This window comes from Pelophylax lessonae (genome assembly GCF_965119305.1).
Source record: "Pelophylax lessonae genome assembly, chromosome: 1".
In the NCBI taxonomy this organism is placed as follows: Eukaryota; Metazoa; Chordata; class Amphibia; order Anura; family Ranidae; genus Pelophylax; species Pelophylax lessonae.
In genome coordinates, this window is record NC_138768.1 from 895,020,747 (window position 1) to 895,045,566 (window position 24,820).

The following is a 24,820-nucleotide window of genomic DNA, read 5'->3' on the forward strand; positions in this document are numbered from 1 at the left end:
GGCAGAACGTTTCATTCCGACCCTCTCTGCTGTACACATTCCAGGTGTGGAAAATTAGCATGCAGACTAACTCAGTCGGCAGGCGTTGGACCAAGGGGAAGTGGTCCCTTCACCTGGACGTGTTTAATCAGATATGTCTGCTGTGGGGCACCACCGTGATGAATCTGTTGGCGTCTCGCTCAACAGAAAGGTACAGAGGTTTGTGGCAAGGTCATGGGATCCTCTGGTGGACGCCACAGATGCTCTGGTGGCCCAGTGGGGCCATTAAAACCTGATCTACGGCTTCCCTCCCATCAAGCTACTTCCGCAGCTTCTAAGCAGGATCGAGGCCGAAGGGATTCTGGTAATTTTGGTGGCCCTGGGCTGGCCTCACCGGTCGTGGTACGCCGACCTGGTGCGATTGGTCGCCAACGTGCCTTGGATATTGCCCCTCAGAGTGGACCTGCTGCCCCAAGGGCTGATTTTTCCATCCTGCCTTACAGTTGCTGGCTGTGAAGGCCTGGCTGTTGAAAGCTAGGTGCTGAAGGATAGAGGATTGCCTGGGTCGGTGATTCCAGCACTGCTGGAGGATAGGAAGGCTACCTCTAGAAAGATTTACCAGTGTACGTGGAAAGTGTACATTTCATGATGGGAGTCAATTGGGGTTCACCCTCATTCTTCTTTCGGTGGCTCAGATTTTGACCTTCCTTCAACGAGGTGTTGAGGAGAAGTTGGCCTTGAGTAACATCAAGGGCCAGGTGTCTGCCTTGGCAGTCTTCTTTCAGTGACCCTTAGCCACACATTCATTGGTGTGTACTTTTACTCAAGGGGTTTGACAACTGACTCCACTGATGCAGTCTTATCTACCGCCCTGGGATTTGAACTTGGTTCGCTCATTTTTTTAAAAGTCTCCCTTTGAAAATATTCAGGAGATTGCCCTGCTTACGCTGTCTCAGAAGGTAACTTTTTTTGGTGGCCATCACCTCTGCTTGCAGGGTGTTGGAACTGGTGGCATTCTTTTGTCGTACCCCCTGTAACCCTAAGTCGTGAACATAGATATTCCAGCTGCCCTACATACAAAACTAGCTGACAACTTAGCTTGTATCTATCTGAAAACAACAACCAACTTTATTGACCAATCTCACACAATTTATACACACATGAGGACCTCCCCCTCCTGATCAAATTACCCATCAGGTCAGGGGTTGCCTGATTACATTATGATATGCAGATGAAATTGTATACAGTAAAATAATTAACCTGAACTAATTATCTAGACAAACAATATGTGAGTTCATTAACAATGGGACAGACAGACTTAACCGAATACACATCACACCTCAATACAGAGACAATAGGAAGAGATCACCAGTAACAGACTGTCCGTCTCTGACATTGAAGAACATGGAACAGAGGCTATTGCGATTAGCTCTTTCAATCAACATGCTCAGAATCAAACAGGCCAGGAATAGTCTTTATATATTTCTTGAGATGCATGGCTGACAAACATCACTGTCCCATTTGAAGTAATTCAAACCATATTCTCAGTGTCCATCAAGTAGCTGTCTGTTATTTCCTTGGTCACTCTGTGTCACTAATAGACACAGGGGTGACTTACACATAAGAGGAGCCCAGGGACCTGAGATAGGGATTACCCAACCTCTCTAAGGTAAGCTGGGTTCCACAGGCCCCCCAAACAAAGTGACTCCCGTCACATCTCTCCCCTTTCTGAAGGAGACTAACGCAGGAGGAGACCCCAAACGGGTTGACTTTGAAGTTAGTCCATAGTTTCCATCCCCCAATGTCTGTACCCACACAGTACCCCAAACAAATTATCCAGAACACCGCGTTACTCACCCAGCCAACCTCTGCCTCTCTCGTAGAACATACCCGCTGCTGGGGATAAGCGTGGACTGGCCCTTCTCCCTGGAGTCCTTTCAGCCGCTGGAGAGAAGACAGGGTGGCTGGGCTCGCTTCGTCAGGCTGTTGGGGATCTGGGCCGAGTGCCCAGCATTCCTGGGGTATACAAGTGAAGACTGTAATCCTATCCACTTTCTCAGGAAACCGTCCTTTGTTAGTTGAGGGCAGAGGCCAGCAGCACTCTGCTCCCTTTTGGCAGCTCTTCTGCTGGGTTGGTGTCATCATTCTGGGGCACCGTCTGCTGCTGGGAAGGGGAGTTGGCTGCTCCATTTTCCTTACCCTCATCTGGCTGTTGGGACCACCTTTCTCTGGTACCTTCTCCCAAGTGCACAGATCCTGGCTGGGGAGGGAAGACGATTTCCTCCGCTCTTACTGACTGTTGGGGAGGGAGGACGACCACCTCCTCCCCACTTCTCCCCCTGCATACTGATCTGCTGCTGGGGAATGACCGCCACCTTCTCACCCTGTGCCTCTGGAACTACCACAGGTGTGGGGCAGAGGTCTTGGACCCTCTATCCAGTTGTCAGCGCTTCAGCTGGAGACGTTTTTTTGTAACTCCACAGATGCTGCTGGCAGGAAATCCCATGTCCCTGTCAGTGGTGTAGTAGAAAGGCCGGCTGCCTCTTCTCTCAAGGAGGCTGAGGCTGCGTTTGGTGTTGGGCAGAGCTCAGTGATGTTAGGCCCTGATGCCCACTGTTCCGCAGGGAAGTAAACTGAAAAGTCAGTGGCCTTACACACATCTTCCTGGGTCACCAATTGTTGCAGGCAGAGATTAGCAGCGCTATGCCTGGATGCCGCTCTTCTGCTGTAAGCTCACTGGGATGTTCCTCTTCAGCAGAAATATCGATTAAATACCCAGTCTCTGGATTTGCTGAAAGTCCAGGCATGGGCTGGTGGCACTCGGGCCCAGTGCCAACACTTGGCAGGTGATTTATCATTCGTATCATCCTCCAATGAAAAGTCAAATAAATCTGCAATCCGTGGCTGATGCTGGATAGTGGGACCAACCATCTCCACCCCCAGTGCTGTTGGCTGCTGCTGGGTCGAGGGACCTACAATCTCCTCTCCCGGTAACACTGGCTGGTGTTGAGCAGAGTCTAGCAGCCGTCTGTAGACGATCTCCAGCTCCCATTCCTGTACGTCCAGAAACTCCATATCTTTCAGTGCCCAGAGCACTTCGAGATGTTCAGGATCTTTTCTCTGAAATCCATAATTTCCTCTAACCACCACTCCAAATCGCTCCCAAAGTTAGGGTCCTCTGACCACTTCTCTAATAACAGTCCCAGGCCGCCGTAGCCAAAGCCTTCTGTTGGGCTGTCATCCGCTGTCCATGGGTACACTTGGGTTACATACCAGCGGAGGGCTCTCTAGCTCTGGTCCAATCGTATCTCCTCCTGGACCAGCCTGCTTAACTCAGCTTTTTATTCCTTGTGCGGTTTATCTCCCAAAACCAGCACCCACAATACATACAGTGACCAGTACCTGTCCTGGAAGGAGGGGAGGATTTTTCCCTGGTGTCGCTGCTCACAGCCTAGCGTTTCCTTCCAGAGTTTCAAGCCCATTACATCATGCCATCCTAGCAGGACCTGCTCTGACACTGGTCCCCTGTGCTGTATCCACATCTCCCGCAACCTCCTTCTGAATCCCTCTTCTATGGCAGCTGATATCTGTACCTCTCCTCTTCTGCTCTCCGGACCTTAGATCCCGGTGGATGTTTGGATGTCCCAGACTGCAGGAAGCATCCCGTCGCTGGCAACCAATGGAACGGAACCGCGACCCACACTGCGTTTGTGGGCTTCTGTCAGTATACGGCTTCCTACAGTCTTGAACATAGATATTCCAGCCGCCCTACATACAAAACTAGCCGACAACTTCGCTTGTGTGTATCTGAAAACAACAACCAACTTTATTGAACAATCTCACACAATTTATACACACATGAGGACCTCCCCCTCCTGATCAAATTACCAATCAGGTCAAGGGTTGCCTGAATACATTATCATATGCAGATGAAATTGTATACAGAAATAGAATTAACCTGAACTAATTATCTAGCCATCTGGACAGAAACAATATGTGAGTTCATTAACAATTCATTAACAGTTCTGGTCGCCAGTCCTCAGGAGGGATGAGTTGGAGCTGGAGAGAGTCCAGAGAAGGGCAACTAAAGTGATTAGGGGGTTGGAGGACCTTAACTATGAAGAGCAGCTGCAATCGCTCGATTTATTCTCCCTGGAGAAGAGACGTCTGAGGGGGGACATGCTAGCAATTTATAAATATCTTAATAGGGATCTCAGCTTAGAAAAAAAGCTGTTCATTCGAAGGAATTGCATGAGGACTCGAGGACATACAATGCGATTAGAGGAGAAGCTTTTTAACCTCAGGCAACGAGGAGGGTTCTTTACTGTTAGGGCTACAAGATTGTGGAATTGTCTACCACAAGCGGTGGTTTCTGCGGGTAGTATGGTGGCTTTCAAAAGACTCTTAGATGTACATCTCAAGGATCAGAACATTCAGGGGTATGTTAGATGATTACAGCCACACACACCTACACAGGTTGAACTGGATGGACTATTGTCTTTATTCAACCTCACCTACTATGTAACTATGTAACAATTTACAATGGGACAGACAGGCTTAACAGAATACACATCAAACCTCAATACACAGACAATAGGGAAAGACCACCAGTGACAGACTGACCGTCTCTGACATAGAAGAACACGGAACAGAGGCCAATGTGATTAGCTCTTTCAATCAACATGTTCAGAATCAATTGGGCCAGGAATAGTCTTCATATATTTCTTGAGATACATGGCTGACAAATATTACTGTCCCATTTGAAGTAATTCAAACCATATTCTCAGTGTCCATCAAGTAGCTGTCTGTCATTTCCTTTGTCACCCTGTGTCACTAATAGACACAGGGTGACTTCCACATGAGAGGGGCCTAGGGAGCAGAGACGGGCATTTCCCAACCTAAGGTAAGCTGGGTTCCACAGGCCCCCCCAACCAAAGCGACTCCTGTCACACCCCCTATTTGGTGGTTCACAAAAATAATGTGGTTCCTTGTCCATGCCCTAAGGTGGTCTCTGACTTCCATTTGAATAAAGGCATTGTGTTGCCTTCTTTGTGTCCCAGGCCCAAACATCCTAAGGAATTTACATTACATGCCCTGGTTGTGGTTCAGGCGTTTTCGGGTGAATCTAGCAGCTACGGAGTTCTTTCAGAGGTCAGACTCACTGTTTGTGATCACAGACGGGCCAAGAAAAGGGTTGTCCGCTTCTTCTGCTACCATTTCCAGATGGATCAGACAGACGGTGACTGAGGCCCATTCTATCATGGGTCAGGTTCCTCCTTTCCCTGTAACGGCACACTCTACTCTAACGGCACTTAGTTCTTGGGCCTTCTGTCATCAGGCTTCAGTGACACAGGTTTTCAAGGCGGCCACTTGATCGTCGGTGCACACTTTCACTGATTCTACAAAGTGGATGTGTTGGCATCTGTGGATGCTTCCTTTGGCCGCAAAGTTTTGCAGGCTGCCGTTTAGAGGACCTGGTCCGCTTTGGGGGTGTATTGTTTAGGTTGGGCTCCAATTGTTTTTTGTTGAGCTCCTGTCAGGGCTGCGGAGTTTGGGTACCTGGAGTCGGAGTCGGCAAACAATGCACAGATTCCTACTAAATTTAGATTGGAATTAAAATAAAAAAAAAGCAAGTTTAAATGTCTCAATTCACAAAAAGTTATAATTAATGACTTAGAATAAGGAAACTTATAATTGAGGAGGCCAAATGTAAAAAGGAAGAACTACAGAAAGTTCTGAAAGGACGTTTTGTCTTCCTTAAAATGGATGCATGCACACGTCACAGAGTCAATTATTTTGCTATTAATGTTAGATTTGTGGATGAAAATAACAAAACAATAACACGGACCCTCGGATTAAGAGCCCATTCACATTAGCGCGACTTGTCAGGCGACTTGTCAGCCTGACAAGTCGCGGTATGTCGCGGTCCATTGAGTAGTACAGGACCCGTTCTAATAGGAGCGACACAAGTCGCTCTGACTTAGAAAAAGGGTCCTGTGCTACTTTGGGGCGACCTCGGAGCGACTTGCATAGACTTCCATTATGTGAAGTCTTTGCAAGTCGCGTTGCACAGCGGTGCACGCGACTTCACAGGTCACCCCCCAAAGTCGTGTTGCGCTATTCTGAATGGGCTCTAAAGGACACTCAGGCACATCACACCAGTGATTACCTTCAGAAGTTAGTGGAGGGTGTTCTAGGAGATTTTGAAATGACAAAGGAACAGATTTTATGTGCTGTGACAGATAACGCTTCTAACATGTTGAGCACAATTGAGAAGATGAACGCAGATGAAGAAGGTAACAAACAGATATTAGAGTTAGAGGAAGACAGCTCTGCAAGTATTGGAGAAAGTTTAGAAACTGAAGAGAGTGCTGACATTTTTTTTTAGACAACTTTGTTGAAGAAGCATTGAAGCTTGCTACTATTCATCATATGCGATGTGCTGTTCATACACTGCAACTTGCCATAAGAGATGGATTAAAAGATCGCCATGCAGCTACACTAATTGGCAAATTACAGCAAGTAACTGTTACATCCAGGGCCCAGAAAACAGATGTAATTTTAAAAAGACGTGCAGGAAAAGGAGCCATTTTGGATCAAACAACTCTCTGGGGAAGCACTTATGTAATGGTGAAGCGTTTGCTTGAACTTAAAGACTTCATAGAAGAAATGGACAATGAAAATCTTGCATTAACTGAAAGCCAGTGGACACAAACAAAAGAGCTGGAGAACCTTCTTTCTCACCCCATCACTGTCACCAAGAGGTTGCAATGTGACGATCTAACCCCGGGTAAATTCCTCTTGGAATGGAAGAGCCTGTTATATCGCCTGAACAAATATAGAGGGTTAATAGCTGAGGGCATTGCATCTTCAATGATGAAAAGAGAGTCTTTTGCTGGAAAATGAAATCTTGTTAGCGGCTATTTATGTCGACCCAATGAGCTGACTTTTGTTGAACAGTGAACAGACTGCTACTGGGAAAAAGGCCCTCTATGATGTAGCAGTTCGCATGAAGGGATTACGACCTGAAATACCTCCACAGGATGAAGTTCTTTTAAGCAATAGTGGTAACTCAGGACCATCTTCTTCAAACCAAGAATTAGACTTTGATTCCTTCTTAGACAAAATGGAAGTTGCTAAAGGAAATCAACGTTGCATAAGCGTTACAGAACCAGTAAATGTCCAAATAAAAAAATTCCAACAGGAGTTTTATAAAGCACTAAAAGAAGTTGAAAAGTACGATCGCTCATCAAAACTTACTGTTGAAGAAGCCATCCTTGCTTATCCAGAGATGGTTAGTGATGTGGCCAGAATAGTTACTGCACCCACCCAAGTCAGTGTCGAAAGATTATTTTCAGCCCTAAAAATAATAAAGTCTGACTTAAGAGCCTCTATGAAAGAGGATCTGGCAGAGGCAATTCTCTTCCTTAGAACTCTACATTGAATTGATTTGCATTCGCTAAGCCTAGAACTACATTTCAAGATTAACCACTTAAGCCCCGGAGGATTTGGCTGCTAAACGACCAGGGGGTATTTTGCGATTCGGCACTGCGTGACTTTAACGGACAATTGCGCGGTCGTGCGACGCTGTACCTAAACGAATTTGGCGTCCTTTTTTTCCCACAAACAGAGCTTTCTTTTGGTGGTATTTGATCACCTGTGCGATTTTTTTTTGATCACGCGCTATAAACAAAAAAAGAGCGTCAATTTTGCAAAAATAACAATATTTTTCACATTTTTTTTATATGAAATTCCCCCCCAAAAAAATGTAAAAATCAAAATTTTTTAACATTTTTGGCCAATTTGTTTTATGCTACCTATGTTTGGTAAAAAAAAATCGCAAAAAGCGTATTTTTATTGGTTTGCGCAAAAGTTATCGCGTTTACTAACAAAGGGAAAGATTTCTGTCATTTTTGTTGTTTTTTTTTTTTAACGCGTAATGGCGGCAATCTGCGATTTTTTTTTTTTTTTGCGGTACTGCGACATTGGGGCGGACAGATCGGACCCTTGACTGACATTTTTGACACTTTTGGGGTTACCAGTGACATTACTACAGTAATCAGTGCTATACATATGCACTGTTACTGTAAAAATACACTGGTAGTGAAGGGGTTAACTTTATTTGGGAGGGAGGGGCTGTGTGTGTCCCTAGGGGCGTGCTTTCTACTGTGATTGGCTGTGGCTTGAGCTGTAAGGACACTGATCAACGGTTCTACATACTAGGTCCGTGTGATCAGTGTCTTTACACCGAGGAGAATGACAGGTGGCTTGTTTACACAAGCTGCCTGACTTTATCCCTCTCCCCCGCCGATCGCAGAGTGGCCGGCGGACATCGGGTCCGCCGGTCACACGCGCGGGCTGTCCGTGACCACGCGGGAGCGCGCCGCCGCCGGCGCGCGCTCGCTCCCCAGACCCTCCCAGGCTAGTGACGTACCGCTACGTCACTCTGCCTGTGAGGGGCTGACCGCCGCAGTATATAGTCGTGCGGCGGTCGGCAAGCGGTTAATATAAACCATTTCTAGGTTTTACAGATTTTGTTTTTGGTTTATATAGATAAGCTTTGTTTTCAACCAAATAATGTGGTTTGTATTTTTGAACTGGTAAAGTTCCTGATGATTATGCCTGCTGCTACTATCCAGCCACTTGATTAATTAATAAAAAAAAAATAATACAGCTTTGTTGTTTTTCATTGTGTTTGTCTTTTGCTTAAACTGTTCAATACAGTAGACTGTTGGCTTCCTATCCAGTAGTCTTTGGTAATGACATTTATGTTGTCTTTCTTTCCTTCAAGGAATGTATAAAATACATTCGCATATTAATACAGAGGAGTCGGAACATTTATCTACCGACTCCACAGCCCTGGCTCCTGTTACCTGGTTGGCTATTGTTTAGCCTTGGGATTTTTTTTGTTGTCCCACCCCTCCTGTTTGTCACTGCTTGGGGACGTCCCAATTGTTCAGAATACTGAATAGCTGTGTCCGTCAATGAACAAAAGCGGAAATAGGATCTTTGTCCTTACCGTAAAATCTATTTCTCTGAGTTCATTGACGGACACAGCACCCGCCCCTCTGTGTAGTTTTATACTTCTGACACTGCTTGCTACTAAACTGAAGGCCTATAGCAGACAGGGGGAGTGTACCACCCAGGACTGCCCATAGGCATAGCCAAGCCTCCTGTAGGGGGCAATATAACCCTAAGGTTCTGAATATGGAGCGCTGTGTCCGTCAATGAACTCAGAGAAATGGATTTTACGGTAAGTACAAAAATCCTATTTTTCAGTACATCTTGGTGATGTACAGAATGGAAAATCTCTTAGAAAGCCCATGACCTTCTTGCCCCTTGGTGTCTGCCTCTAGGTGCCGCCATTTTGTTCAGTAAAGTGCAGACTGCATTACTTCCCGCAACGAAAGGTGTGAAAATAAAGTGTTAAATGTTTGCCACACCCATGTCCCCTCTTATCCCTACCCCTTGTCACCGGGAATGGTGGTGTACTGTATTGGTTCCAGCTTTAGTCTAGAAGATTCTCTGACTGAGGGTCACTCTGGTTTGTATATTGTGTCCCCTTGTGATTCAACCTGGTCAGCACAGGAAGTAGTCTACACATCCCACCCACCCACATTACTCCTTGTCTGACCCTCATCCTGTCTCTGTATGATGTTCCATATTGTCATTTCCAGACCTTCATCTCCCATGAGCCTCCTCCCAAGACCTCTACACCGGAAGACTTTATCCGTTCGACCAAAGGCATCACCATGGCAACTGCGAAGGCCGTCGCTGCCGGAAACTCCTGTCGTCAGGAAGATGTTATCGCTACGGCCAACCTGAGTCGCCGTGCTATCGCCGACATGCTACATTCCTGCAAGGTGTGATCATGTGACCCAGAGGGGAAGGGTGGAGACATCTATATGGTCATGTGACCTGGGGGGGGGGGGGGTGATGTTTGGGGGAGGATTGATGTCTATAGTGTAATATTTCTCATGTCTTGCAGGAAGCCGCCTATCACCCTGAAGTCAACCATGACGTGCGTATCCGGGCCACGCGGTTTGGCAGGGAGTGCGCCATGGGCTACCTACAACTCTTGGAACACGTGTGTTACTGGTGAGAGCGCCATCGGTCTGTGTGTGTGGAGGGATACATGTGAGGCCCATGTGTCTGCATGTGTGTGGGGAATACATGGGAGGCCCATGTGTTTCTGTGTGTGTGGGGGGGGGGGGGATACATGGGAGGCCCATGTGCCTCTGTGTGTGTGTGTGTGTGGGGGGGGGGGGATACATGGGAGGCCCGTGTGTCTGCCTGTGTGTGGGGAATACATGCGAGGCCCGTGTGTGTGTGTATGGAGGGGGGGGGGGAATACATGGGAGACCCATGTGTCTGTGTGTGTGGGAGGATACATGGGAGGCCGTGTGTGTGGGGGATACATTGGAGGCCCGTGTGTGTGGGAGGATACATTGGAGGCCGTGTGTGTGGGAGGATACATTGGAGGCCCGTGTGTGTGGGAGGATACATTGGAGGCCGTGTGTGTGGGGGGATACATTGGAGGCCCGTGTGTGTGGGGGATACATGGGAGGCCCGTGTGTGTGGGGGATACATGGGAGGCCCGTGTGGGGAATACATGCGAGGTCTGTGTGTGGGGGGGGGGTATACATGGGAGGCCCGTGTGTGTGTGTGGGGGGGGATACATGGGAGGCCCATGTGTCTGTGTGGGGGGGGGGTATACATGGGAGGCCCATGTGTCTGTGTGTGTGTGTGTGTGGATACATGGGAGGCCCGTGTGTGGGGATACATGGGAGGCCCGTGTGTGGGGATACATGGGAGGCCCGTGTGGGGAATACATGCGAGGTCTGTGTGTGGGGGGGGGGGTATACATGGGAGGCCCGTGTGTGTGTGGATACATGGGAGGCCCGTGTGTCCGTGTGTGTGTGGGGGGGGATACATGGGAGGCCCATGTGTCTGTGTGTGTGGGGGGGGGGGTATACATGGGAGGCCCATGTGTCTGTGTGTGTGTGTGTGTGGGTGGATACATGGGAGGCCCGTGTGTGTGTGTGTGTGTGTGTGTGTGTGTGTGTGTGTGTGTGGGTGGATACATGGGAGGCCCGTGTGTGTGTGTGTGTGTGTGTGTGTGTGTGTGTGGGGATACATGGGAGGCCCATCTTATCAGTCGCACCCTTTGTCTGGCAGATCCTCCAGAAGCCGAGTGCAGACATGAAGCAGCAGCTGGCCGGGTTCTCCAAACAGGTTGCCGGTTCCGTGACGGAGCTGATCCAGGCTGCCGAGGCGATGAAAGGTAGAGTGCCCCGCCCCTTCCTACTTTCTATTGGTTGCTCGCTTCTTTTGGGCGTGTCGGCTTAGAATGATTAATAGTAACATCGGATCTCTATAACCCCTCCCCCCAGGCACAGAATGGGTGGATCCCGAGGACCCCACCGTTATTGCAGAGAACGAGTTGTTGGGCGCAGCGGCAGCGATAGAAGCAGCAGCCAAAAAATTGGAGCAGCTGAAACCTCGTGCCAAACCCAAGGTGAGACTCCGCCCACTGTAATCTCTCTGGATTTATAATCCAATCACAGCACTATGTATCATCATATAACTCTTCAGCAGTGGTGGGGAACCGGACATTTCTGCCTCATAATGGAAATTCTCTCTTACAGCAAGCAGATGAAAGCCTGAACTTCGAGGAGCAAATCCTGGAGGCGGCCAAGTCCATCGCAGCCGCCACCAGCGCACTCGTCAAAGCTGCCTCCGCTGCCCAACGAGAACTGGTGGCCCAGGGCAAGGTGAGTGTCCGCTGTATCCTTATCCCCCCCGAGTCTGTTCTCCTTATCCCCCCCAGTCTGTTCTCCTTATCCCCCCCAGTCTGTTCTCCTTATCCCCCCCGAGTCTGTTCTCCTTATCCCCCCCAAGTCTGTTCTCCTTATCCCCCCCGAGTCTGTTCTCCTTATCCCCCCCCGAGTCTATCCCCCCCCCGTGTCTGTTCTCCTTATCCCCCCCGAGTCTGTTCTCCTTATCCCCCCCGAGTCTGTTCTCCTTATCCCCCCCGAGTCTGTTCTCCTTATCCCCCCCGAGTCTGTTCTCCTTATCCCCCCCGAGTCTGTTCTCCTTATCCCCCCCGAGTCTGTTCTCCTTATCCCCCCGAGTCTATCCCCCCCAGTCTGTTCTCCTTATCCCCCCCCCCGAGTCTATCCCCCTTATTCCCCCAGTCTGTTCTCCTTATCCCCCCCCCCCGAGTCTGTTCCCCTTATCCCCCCCGAGTCTGTTCCACTTATCCCCCCCCCTCGGGTCTGTTCTCCTTATCCCCCCCCGCCCCCCCTGGGTCTGTTCTCCTTATCCCCCCCCCCCCGGGGTCTGTTCTCCTTATCCCCCCCCCGGGTCTGTTCTCCTTATCCCCCGCCCCGGGTCTGTTCTCCTTATCCCCCCCCCGGGTCTGTTCTCCTTATCCCCCCCCCCCCCGGGTCTGTTCTCCTTATCCCCCCCCCCCCCCGGGTCTGTTCTCCTTATCCCCCCCCCCCCCCCCGGGTCTGTTCTCCTTATCCCCCCCCCCCGGTCTGTTCTCCTTATCCCCCCCCCCCCCCGAGTCTGTTCCCCTTATCCCCCCGAGTCTGTTCCCCTTATCCCCCCGAGTCTGTTCCCCTTATCCCCCACCCCCGAGTCTGTTCTCCTTATCCCCCCCCCCCCGAGTCTGTTCTCCTTATCCCCCTTATTCCCCCAGTCTGTTCTCCTTATCCCCCCCAGTCTGTTCTCCTTATCCCCCCCAGTCTGTTCTCCTTATCCCCCCCAGTCTGTTCTCCTTATCCCCCCCAGTCTGTTCTCCTTATCCCCCCCAGTCTGTTCTCCTTATCCCCCCCAGTCTGTTCTCCTTATCCCCCCGAGTCTGTTCTCCTTATCCCCCCGAGTCTGTTCCCCTTATCCCCCACCCCCGAGTCTGTTCTCCTTATTTTTCCTTCCCCTCACCCTCTGCAGTTTATCCTTCCCATTTACCCGCTGATGTTCCTTATTCCTCTCGCCCCCTGATGTTTCTCCTTCTCTCCCTGATGTTTCTCCTCCTTCCCCCTTCTCTCCCTAATGTTTCTCCTCCTTCCCCCTTCTCTCCCTGATGCTTCTCCTCCTTCCCCCTTCTCTCCCTGATGTTTCTCCTCCTTCCCCCTTCTCTCCCTGATGTTTCTCCTCCTTCCCCCTTCTCTCCCTGATGTTTCTCCTCCTTCCCCCTTCTCTCCCTGATGTTTCTCCCCCTTCTCTCCCTGATGTTTCTCCCCCTTCTCTCCCTGATGTTTCTCCCCCTTCTCTCTCTGATGTTTCTCCTCCTTCCCCCCTTCTCTCCCTGATGTTTCTCCTCCTTCCCCCTTCTCTCCCTGATGTTTCTCCTCCTTCCCCCTTCTCTCCCTGATGTTTCTCCTCCTTCCCCCCTTCTCTCTCTGATGTTTCTCCTCCTTCCCCCTTCTCTCCCTGATGTTTCTCCCCCTTCCCCCTTCTCTCCCGGATGTTTCTCCTCCTTCCCCCTTCTCTCCCTGATGTTTCTCCTCCTTCCCCCTTCTCTCCCTGATGTTTCTCCTCCTTCCCCCTTCTCTCCCTGATGTTTCTCCTCCTTCCCCCTTCTCCCTCTGATGTTTCTCCTCCTTCCCCCTTCTCCCTCTGATGTTTCTCCTCCTTCCCCCTTCTCTCTCTGATGATTCTCCTCCTTCCCCCTTCTCTCCCTGATGTTTCTCCCCCTTCTCTCCCTGATGTTTCTCCCCCTTCTCTCTCTGATGTTTCTCCTCCTTCCCCCTTCTCTCTCTGATGTTTCTCCACCTTCCCCCTTCTCTCTCTGATGTTTCTCCTCCTTCCCCCTTCTCTCTCTGATGTTTCTCCTCCTTCCCCCTTCTCTCTCTGATGTTTCTCCTCCTTCCCCCCTTCTCTCCCTGATGTTTCCCCCCCCTTCTCTCTCTGATGTTTCTCCTCCTTCCCCCCTTCTCTCTCTGATGTTTCTCCTCCTTTCCCCTTCTCTCCCTGATGTTTCTCCCCCTTCTCTCCCTGATGTTTCTCCTCCTTCCCCCTTCTCTCCCTGATGTTTCTCCTCCTTCCCCCTTCTCTCCCTGATGTTTCTCCTCCTTCCCCCTTCTCTCCCTGATGTTTCTCCTCCTTCCCCCTTCTCTCCCTGATGTTTCTCCCCCTTCTCTCCCTGATGTTTCTCCCCCTTCTCTCCCTGATGTTTCTCCCCCTTCTCTCTCTGATGTTTCTCCTCCTTCCCCCCTTCTCTCTCTGATGTTTCTCCTCCTTTCCCCTTCTCTCCCTGATGTTTCTCCCCCTTCTCTCCCGGATGTTTCTCCTCCTTCCCCCTTCTCTCCCTGATGTTTCTCCTCCTTCCCCCTTCTCTCCCTGATGTTTCTCCTCCTTCCCCCTTCTCTCCCTGATGTTTCTCCTCCTTCCCCCTTCTCTCCCTGATGTTTCTCCCCCTTCTCTCCCTGATGTTTCTCCCCCTTCTCTCTCTGATGTTTCTCCCCCTTCTCTCTCTGATGTTTCTCCTCCTTCCCCCCTTCTCTCTCTGATGTTTCTCCTCCTTCCCCCCTTCTCTCCCTGATGTTTCTCCTCCTTCCCCCTCCTCTCCCTGATGTTTCTCCTCCTTCCCCCTTCTCTCCCTGATGTTTCTCCCCCTTCTCTCTCTGATGTTTCTCCCCCTTCTCTCCCTGATGTTTCTCCTCCTTTCCCCTTCTCTCCCTGATGTTTCTTCCCCTTCTCTCCCTGATGTTTCTCCCCCTTCTCTCCCTGATGTTTCTCCCCCTTCTCTCTCTGATGTTTCTCCTCCTTCCCCCCTTCTCTCTCTGATGTTTCTCCTCCTTTCCCCTTCTCTCCCTGATGTTTCTCCCCATTCTCTCCCGGATGTTTCTCCTCCTTCCCCCCTTCTCTCCCTGATGTTTCTCCTCCTTCCCCCTTCTCTCCCGGATGTTTCTCCTCCTTCCCCCTTCTCTCCCTGATGTTTCTCCTCCTTCCCCCTTCTCTCTCTGATGTTTCTCCTCCTTCCCCCCTTCTCTCTCTGATGTTTCTCCTCCTTTCCCCTTCTCTCCCTGATGTTTCTCCCCCTTCTCTCCCGGATGTTTCTCCTCCTTCCCCCTTCTCTCCCGGATGTTTCTCCTCCTTCCCCCTTCTCTCCCGGATGTTTCTCCTCCTTCCCCCTTCTCTCTCTGATGTTTCTCCTCCTTCCCCCTTCTCTCTCTGATGTTTCTCCTCCTTCCCCCTTCTCTCCCTGATGTTTCTCCTCCTTCCCCCTTCTCTCTCTGATGTTTCTCCTCCTTCCCCCTTCTCTCTCTGATGTTTCTCCTCCTTCCCCCTTCTCTCTCTGATGTTTCTCCTCCTTCCCCCTTCTCTCTCTGATGTTTCTCCTCCTTTCCCCTTCTCTCCCTGATGTTTCTCCTCCTTCCCCCTTCTCTCCCTGATGTTTCTCCTCCTTCCCCCTTCTCTCCCTGATGTTTCTCCTCCTTCCCCCTTCTCTCCCTGATGTTTCTCCTCCTTCCCCCTTCTCTCCCTGATGTTTCTCCTCCTTCCCCCTTCTCTCCCTGATGTTTCTCCTCCTTCCCCCTTCTCTCCCTGATGTTTCTCCTCCTTCCCCCTTCTCTCCCTGATGTTTCTCCTCCTTCCCCCTTCTCTCCCTGATGTTTCTCCTCCTTCCCCCTTCTCTCCCTGATGTTTCTCCTCCTTCCCCCTTCTCTCCCTGATGTTTCTCCCCCTTCTCTCCCTGATGTTTCTCCCCCTTCTCTCCCTGATGTTTCTCCCCCTTCTCTCTCTGATGTTTCTCCTCCTTTCCCCTTCTCTCCCTGATGTTTCTCCCCCTTCTCTCCCGGATGTTTCTCCTCCTTCCCCCTTCTCTCCCTGATGTTTCTCCTCCTTCCCCCTTCTCTCCCTGATGTTTCTCCTCCTTCCCCCTTCTCTCCCTGATGTTTCTCCCCCTTCTCTCCCTGATGTTTCTCCCCCTTCTCTCCCTGATGTTTCTCCCCCTTCTCTCTCTGATGTTTCTCCCCCTTCTCTCTCTGATGTTTCTCCTCCTTCCCCCCTTCTCTCTCTGATGTTTCTCCTCCTTTCCCCTTCTCTCCCTGATGTTTCTCCCCCTTCTCTCTCTGATGTTTCTCCTCCTTCCCCCCTTCTCTCCCGGATGTTTCTCCTCCTTCCCCCTTCTCTCCCTGATGTTTCTCCTCCTTCCCCCTTCTCTCCCTGATGTTTCTCCCCCTTCTCTCCCTGATGTTTCTCCCCCTTCTCTCTCTGATGTTTCTCCTCCTTCCCCCCTTCTCTCTCTGATGTTTCTCCTCCTTTCCCCTTCTCTCCCTGATGTTTCTCCCCATTCTCTCCCGGATGTTTCTCCTCCTTCCCCCCTTCTCTCCCTGATGTTTCTCCTCCTTCCCCCTTCTCTCCCGGATGTTTCTCCTCCTTCCCCCTTCTCTCCCTGATGTTTCTCCTCCTTCCCCCTTCTCTCTCTGATGTTTCTCCTCCTTCCCCCCTTCTCTCTCTGATGTTTCTCCTCCTTTCCCCTTCTCTCCCTGATGTTTCTCTCCCGGATGTTTCTCCTCCTTCCCCCTTCTCTCCCGGATGTTTCTCCTCCTTCCCCCTTCTCTCCCGGATGTTTCTCCTCCTTCCCCCTTCTCTCTCTGATGTTTCTCCTCCTTCCCCCTTCTCTCCCTGATGTTTCTCCTCCTTCCCCCTTCTCTCTCTGATGTTTCTCCTCCTTCCCCCTTCTCTCTCTGATGTTTCTCCTCCTTCCCCCTTCTCTCTCTGATGTTTCTCCTCCTTCCCCCTTCTCTCCCTGATGTTTCTCCTCCTTCCCCCTTCTCTCTCTGATGTTTCTCCTCCTTCCCCCTTCTCTCTCTGATGTTTCTCCTCCTTCCCCCTTCTCTCCCTGATGTTTCTCCTCCTTCCCCCTTCTCTCCCTGATGTTTCTCCTCCTTCCCCCTTCTCTCTCTGATGTTTCTCCTCCTTCCCCCTTCTCTCTCTGATGTTTCTCCTCCTTCCCCCTTCTCTCTCTGATGTTTCTCCTCCTTCCCCCTTCTCTCCCTGATGTTTCTCCTCCTTCCCCCTTCTCTCCCTGATGTTTCTCCCCCTTCTCTCTCTGATGTTTCTCCTCCTTTCCCCTTCTCTCCCTGATGTTTCTCCTCCTTTCCCCTTCTCTCCCTGATGTTTCTCCCCCTTCTCTCCCTGATGTTTCTCCCCCTTCTCTCCCTGATGTTTCTCCCCCTTCTCTCTCTGATGTTTCTCCTCCTTCCCCCCTTCTCTCTCTGATGTTTCTCCTCCTTTCCCCTTCTCTCCCTGATGTTTCTCCCCATTCTCTCCCGGATGTTTCTCCTCCTTCCCCCCTTCTCTCCCTGATGTTTCTCCTCCTTCCCCCTTCTCTCCCGGATGTTTCTCCTCCTTCCCCCTTCTCTCCCTGATGTTTCTCCTCCTTCCCCCTTCTCTCTCTGATGTTTCTCCTCCTTCCCCCCTTCTCTCTCTGATGTTTCTCCTCCTTTCCCCTTCTCTCCCTGATGTTTCTCCCCCTTCTCTCCCGGATGTTTCTCCTCCTTCCCCCTTCTCTCCCGGATGTTTCTCCTCCTTCCCCCTTCTCTCCCGGATGTTTCTCCTCCTTCCCCCTTCTCTCTCTGATGTTTCTCCTCCTTCCCCCTTCTCTCCCTGATGTTTCTCCTCCTTCCCCCTTCTCTCTCTGATGTTTCTCCTCCTTCCCCCTTCTCTCTCTGATGTTTCTCCTCCTTCCCCCTTCTCTCTCTGATGTTTCTCCTCCTTCCCCCTTCTCTCTCTCTGATGTTTCTCCTCCTTCCCCCTTCTCTCCCTGATGTTTCTCCTCCTTCCCCCTTCTCTCTCTGATGTTTCTCCTCCTTCCCCCTTCTCTCTCTGATGTTTCTCCTCCTTCCCCCTTCTCTCTCTGATGTTTCTCCTCCTTCCCCCTTCTCTCTCTGATGTTTCTCCTCCTTCCCCCTTCTCTCTCTGATGTTTCTCCTCCTTCCCCCTTCTCTCTCTGATGTTTCTCCTCCTTCCTCCTTCTCTCTGATGTTTCTCCTCCTTTCCCCTTCTCTCCCTGATGTTTCTCCTCCTTCCCCCTTCTCTCTCTGATGTTTCTCCTCCTTCCCCCTTCTCTCTCTGATGTTTCTCCTCCTTCCCCCTTCTCTCCCTGATGTTTCTCCTCCTTTCCCCTTCTCTCCCTGATGTTTCTCCTCCTTTCCCCTTCTCTCCCTGATGTTTCTCCTCCTTTCCCCTTCTCTCTCTGATGTTTCTCCTCCTTCCCCCTTCTCTCCCTGATGTTTCTCCTCCTTTCCCCTTCTCTCCCTGATGTTTCTCCTCCTTTCCCCTTCTCTCCCTGATGTTTCTCCTCCTTTCCCCTTCTCTCCCTGATGTTTCTCCCCCTTCTCTCCCTGATGTTTCTCCTCCTTCCCCCTTCTCTCTCTGATGTTTCTCCTCCTACCCCTTCTCTCTCTGATGTTTCTCCTCCTTCCCCCTTCTCTCTCTGATGTTTCTCCTCCTTCCCCCTTCTCTCTCTGATGTTTCTCCTCCTTCCCCCTTCTCTCCCTGATGTTTCTCCTCCTTTCCCCTTCTCTCCCTGATGTTTCTCCTCCTTTCCCCTTCTCTCCCTGATGTTTCTCCTCCTTTCCCCTTCTCTCTCTGATGTTTCTCCTCCTTTCCCCTTCTCTCCCTGATGTTTCTCCTCCTTTCCCCTTCTCTCCCTGATGTTTCTCCTCCTTTCCCCTTCTCTCCCTGATGTTTCTCCTCCTTTCCCCTTCTCTCCCTGATGTTTCTCCCCCTTCTCTCTCTGATGTTTCTCCTCCTTCCCCCTTCTCTCCCTGATGTTTCTCCTCCCTCCCCCTTCTCTCCCTGATGTTTCTCCTCCTTCCCCCTTCTCTCCCTGATGTTTCTCCTCCTTCCCCCTTCTCTCTCTGATGTTTCTCCTCCTTCCCCCTTCTCTCTCTGATGTTTCTCCTCCTTCCTCCTTCTCTCTGATGTTTCTCCTCCTTCCCCCTTCTCTCCCTGATGTTTCTCCTCCTTCCCCCTTCTCTCTCTGATGTTTCTCCTCCTTCCCCCTTCTCTCTCTGATGTTTCTCCTCCTTCCCCCTTCTCTCTCTGTTTCTCCTCCTTCCTCCTTCTCTCTGATGTTTCTCCTCCTTCCCCCTTCTCTCTCTGATGTTTCTCCTCCTTCCCCCTTCTCTCTCTGATGTTTCTCCTCCTTCCCCCTTCTCTCCCTGATGTTTCTCCTCCTTTCCCCTTCTCTCCCTGATGTTTCTCCTCCTTTCCCCTTCTCTCCCTGATGTTTCTCCTCCTTTCCCCTTCTCTCCCTGATGTTTCTCCTCCTTTCCCCTTCTCTCCCTGATGTTTCTCCTCCTTTCCCCTTCTCTCCCTGATGTTTCTCCCCCTTCTCTCTCTGATGTTTCTCCTCCTTCCCCCTTCTCTCTCTGATGTTTCTCCTCCTTCCCCCTTCTCTCCCTGATGTTTCTCCTCCTTCCCCCTTCTCTCCCTGATGTTTCTCCTCCTTCCCCCTTCTCTCCCTGATGTTTCTCCTCCTTCCCCCTTCTCTCCCTGATGTTTCTCCTCCTTCCCCCTTCTCTCCCTGATGTTTCTCCTCCTTCCCCCTTCTCTCTCTGATGTTTCTCCTCCTTCCCCCTTCTCTCCCTGATGTTTCTCCTCCTTCCCCCTTCTCTCCCTGATGTTTCTCCTCCTTCCCCCTTCTCTCTCTGATGTTGTTACTTCCATTGCCCTCTGCTCCTCCTCCTCATGCTCTGCCATTCTCTATCTTTCTCCTACAGGTTGGAGCCATTCCAGCGAACGCTGTGGATGATGGTCAGTGGTCTCAGGGACTTATATCTGCTGTAAGTATGTCCAGGTTGTCAGTCTGGTCTTGTATGAGGAGATGGTAATGATGAGCCCAAGGAATTTCATACATTGCTCTGTTCTTAGGCTCGAATGGTTGCTGCTGCCACCAGTAACCTGTGTGAAGCAGCGAATTCGGCCGTGCAAGGCCATGCCAGCGAGGAGAAGCTGATTTCATCTGCTAAGCAGGTGGCCGCATCTACAGCTCAGCTTCTGGTGGCCTGTAAGGTGAAGGCTGACCACGATTCAGAGGCCATGAAGAGACTGCAGGTGAGAGGGCTCAGGATGGTGGGGGGGGCAGGATGGTGCGGGCATAGGATGATGGGTAACGCAGGATGGTGAGGGCACAGGATAATGAGTAGGTGCAGTATGGGGAGGGCTCAGGGTGGTGAGCGGGTGCAGTATGGGGAGGGCTCAGGGTCGTGAGCGGGTGCAGTATGGGGAGGGGTCAGGGTGGTGAGCGGGTGCAGTATGGGGAGGGCTCAGGGTGGTGAGCGGGTGCAGTATGGGGAGGGGTCAGGGTGGTGAGCTGGGTGCAGTATGGGGAGGGGGTCAGGGTCTTGAGCGGGTGTAGTATGGGGAGGGCTCAGGGTGGTGAGCGGGTGCAGTATGGGGAGGGGGTCAGGGTGGTGAGCGCGTGCAGTATGGGGAGGGGTCAGGGTGGTGAGCGGGTGTAGTATGGGGAGGGCTCAGGGTGGTGAGCGGGTGTAGTATGGGAAGGGCTCAGGGTGGTGAGCGGGTGCAGTATGGGGAGGGCTCAGGGTGGTGAGCGGGTGCAATATGGGGAGGGCTCAGGGTGGTGAGCGGGTGCAGTATGGGGAGGGCTCAGGGTGGTGAGCGGGTGCAGTATGGGGAGAGCTCAGGGTGGTGAGCGCGTGCAGTATGGGGAGGGGTCAGGGTGGTGAGCGGGTGCAGTATGGGGAGGGCTCAGGGTGGTGAGCGGGTGTAGTATGGGAAGGGCTCAGGGTGGTGAGCGGGTGCAATATGGGGAGGGCTCAGGGTGGTGAGCGGGTGCAATATGGGGAGGGCTCAGGGTGGTGAGCGGGTGCAGTATGGGGAGAGCTTAGGGTGGTGAGCGGGTGCAGTATGGGGAGAGCTCAGGGTGGTGAGCGGGTGCAATATGGGGATGGCGCAGGATGAGAACAACAATAGAGTGGTGGGAGGATAGGGTGGGAAGGATGCTGGATGGTGGGCACACAGGATGATGGCAGCGCAGGACATGAAGGGTGCAGGACAGGAAGGGCACAAGATAGTGGGAGTGCAGGATGGGGAGAGAACAGGATGGTGGGAGCACAGGGCGATGGGAGGGCACAGAACGGTGGGAGGATGGTGGGGGAGGACGGTGAGGGTGCAGGATAGTGGGGAGGGCGCAGGTTGGTGGGAGGACGGTGAGGTTGCAGGATGGTGGGGAGGGCGCAGGGTGGTGGGAGGATGGTGGGGAGGGCGCAGGGCGGTGACACCACAGTATCAAACAAAATGGTGGCAGTACTTAACCTCCGGTGTTTGGTGTCTCCAGGTTGCCGGGAACGCTGTGAAGAGAGCGTCAGACAATTTGGTGAAGGCGGCACAGAAAGCAGCAGCATTCCAGGAAAACGATGAGACGGTGGTGGTGAAGGAGAAGATGGTGGGCGGCATCGCACAGGTACGGCACCTCACTGCCCGATGTACAATTCGTGCCCCCTCCCCCCATGTAGCACATGTATAGCCGCCATCACTTCGGCACGTGTATGGACTCTGGGGCTTATACCACACCGATGGGGGGGAACGTATAGATATATCACTCGAGACCCCTCGATAGCAGCCACTGTTACCCCTTAGCCACACTCCCTCAGGCCTTTCCCCAGTGCTCATCCCCCACCCTAACAAGGGGGACAGAATTTATAATCGACATCCGGGTGTTATCATTAAATCTGAACTCCGCCCACAAAAGCTTTCATTTCAATTTATTCCTCAATAGCCACAAAGAAGATGAAATCACCCCGTGCCTTTGCCAACCCGGATATTACCCTGTGAAAGTAGTTGTAACACCATCACTGTGCTGGGTAGAGAGCAGAGCTGTGGGAGGGACCCAGCAGGCTCCACCCACTACCAAAACTACAGAAAGGGGCGGAGATCTGGTTGCATTTCACCAATAATAGGAGTTTTGTCATTGGGGTAAGGGACAATAGGGAAGTATATACCGGGATTCCCATAATGCATCATTCTTTGTCTTTGGCCCCTTGTGAAGTGTATGGACTTTGTTGGGTCAGCTGATCACATGACAGGCCATTAACCAATGGGTGTTTGTCTCTGCAGATTATCGCGGCTCAGGAGGAAATGTTACGGAAGGAACGGGAGTTGGAGGAAGCTCGGAAGAAGCTGGCAATGATCAGGCAGCAGCAGTACAAGTTCCTTCCCTCAGAGCTCCGAGAAGATTCACAGAACTGAGCTCCGCCCCCTCTCCCTCCCTCCCCCCACCCTCTGACCACTGCAGGCGTAACCAGCTTCTCCCGCTCACTAATCGTTCTTGCACACGTGCCTCAGTAGCAGAGACTTTATTATCCAGCGGCATGCTGGGTGTCGGGGCCACTCCTCCTTTTCCCATAATCCTGTGCTGTCCCGGTGGGCGGAGCTTGCCCACTCACAGATAACTTTGTAACGGTTCATATTGTACAGGCAGTGCCTTATCGCCCTGACGCTGGCCGCTCCCCCGCCGCGCTTTAATATATTAATCCGTGCCTTGCTGACCCCCTATGCTCCTCCCAGTGCGCTGAGCGAGTGCCGTGTGATTGGTGGAATCTGTGTGTGTGTGTGTCTGCCCCTCCCCCTTGTCTTCACCTTAATTCTATTTCATGCCAAAAGTGCCTAAACGTGCAATGCACAATCATAGTGTTACCGCCGCCGCCCGCCAGCAGAGCGTCCCGCGACATTTCTATGGAAATATCTATTTTTATTTTACATTTGTTGAGATTTCTATGCTGTATGTCGGACCGGCCGCGGTCCCCTTCCATGGCTCCACCAAAAAAAGTGTTATAAGCAATAAATATTCTCACCTGGAGCTCCGCCCCTCTCTGCGTCATCTCCCCATTCTTCCTTAGCGCTCCGGCGGCCATCTTGGTTTTGTTTCCTGTAACTCTGTTCATCGAAGGACACAGCTTTACTTCTTCACGGATGGGGTTCAATGTCACCACCTCCAGGAGCAGGGCGCTAGGTGCAGCTTAAACTAAAAGCACGCCCTCTGGTGGTGGCCAAACTTAAAACAAATGTTCTCTTCCATTCATTGGAGGACTCAACAGATCTTCATGACAGATGGGGGGGGGGGGGGTGTGAAGATCCCTCAACATGGCTACAAGATCCACACCCAGCCAGAGGTGTAACCAGAACCTTCAGGGCCCCAGTGCAAGGAACCATAAAGGGCCCCCATTAATCCCCCGCTGGGGCCCTTCCCGATGGTGGAACGCCAGGGCCTGGTTGGAAGTGAAACCTTTGCAACCCTGGCAGTTCAGCCACTTTTTTTTTACAGTTTTTTAGGAGCCCCGGTGGGGGGGCTTTGGTGAGATATCAGAAGCCTAAACAGACCTCTGATTGTTCACCTTTGAGACGGAGAGTGGAGATGGAGGACACAGCCCTCCATCTCCATCCCTGCAGCCTCAGCAGCACAGAATTAATGGACAAGAAGAGCTCAGAGACTTCCCGTTCATTCATCTACTGAAGCAGAGGAAACACGAGTATGAATGGACAGTGTGGGTGATCGGTACGGATCACTGACTCTCCATTTAGACATGGAAGGGGCCGATATATTACACATTTACCAACACCTTACCCATCCTGAATGCAAAATTTCCCCTCCCCCAGTCCAAATACCCCCCCAGCACAATTCTCTACCCCTTAATCCCACCTCCTAGCTCAATTCCCCCCTCCTAGCACAAACCTCCCCCACCCAAAATCACCCAGCACGCATCCTCTTTCCCCTCATATTTCCTATCCTAGAACAAATTGTGGTGGGTGGAAAGATTTTCAGCCTCCAACAGAAGTTACCTAAAGAGACTCAGCTGTAAATGGCAGATAATGTTTGGAAAAGGTCATTTTTATTCAGGTTTAAAAATGCTGAAATGTCAGAATACAAAATGTTGAAAACACCCTCCCCCCCCCCCCATTGAAAAGAGACAATGTTGACTTCACACCCACCACTCCGCTATGGGGAGAGATTGGAGGAACTGAATTTATTCTCTCTTCAGAAGAGGAGATTAAGGGGGGGGGAATATATGATCTCCATGTATAAATACATAAGGGGGGGATATGATCTCCATGTATAAATACATAAGGGGGGGATATGATCTCCATGTATAAATACATAAGGGGGGGGTATGATCACCATGTATAAATACATAAGGGGGGGATATGATCTCCATGTATAAATACATAAGGGGGGATATGATCTCCATGTATAAATACATAAGGGGGGATATGATCACCATGTATAAATACATAAGGGGGGATATGATCACCATGTATAAATACATAAGGGGGGGATATGATCTCCATGTATAAATACATAGGGGGGGGGGATATGATCTCCATGTATAAATACATAAGGGGGGATATGATTTCCATGTATAAATACATAAGGGGGGATATGATCACCATGTATACATACATAAGGGGGATATGATCTCCATGTATAAATACATAAGGGGGGATATGATTTCCATGTATAAATACATAAGGGGGGATATGATCACCATGTATACATACATAAGGGGGATATGATCTCCATGAATAAATACATAAGGGGGGGATATGATCTCCATGTATAAATACATAAGGGGGGATATGATCTCCATGTATAAATACATAAGGAGAGGATATGATCACCATGTATAAATACATAAGGGGGGGATATGATCTCCATGTATAAATACATAAGGGGGAATATGATCACCATGTATAAATACATAAGGAGAGGATATGATCACCATGTATAAATACATAAGGGGGGGATATGATCTCCATGTATAAATACATAAGGGGGGATATGATCTCCATGTATAAATAC

At 50.9% G+C, this 24,820-nt stretch overlaps 1 protein-coding gene across 3 annotated transcripts in view; it reads left to right on the plus strand.

Moving 5' to 3' along the window:
• The window catches only part of TLN1 (talin 1), a 510,560-nt gene extending 487,738 nt beyond the window's left edge, over window positions 1-22,822 (plus strand). For 2 of the 3 annotated variants that reach the window (XM_082266280.1, XM_082266279.1), the window contains exons 50-51: window positions 9,657-9,842; window positions 9,968-10,088. In XM_082266280.1, the coding sequence (XP_082122406.1) occupies window positions 9,657-9,842; window positions 9,968-10,081 (300 nt within the window). In that variant the 3' untranslated portion in view covers window positions 10,082-10,088. Of the gene's footprint in view, window positions 1-9,656; window positions 9,843-9,967; window positions 10,089-11,137; window positions 11,264-11,372; window positions 11,498-11,627; window positions 11,754-19,721; window positions 19,785-19,872; window positions 20,056-21,301; window positions 21,428-22,080 lie in introns of those variants that run through there. The other variant, XM_082266281.1, reaches the window with a different exon arrangement.
• Window positions 22,823-24,820: the final 1,998 nt, after the last annotated feature.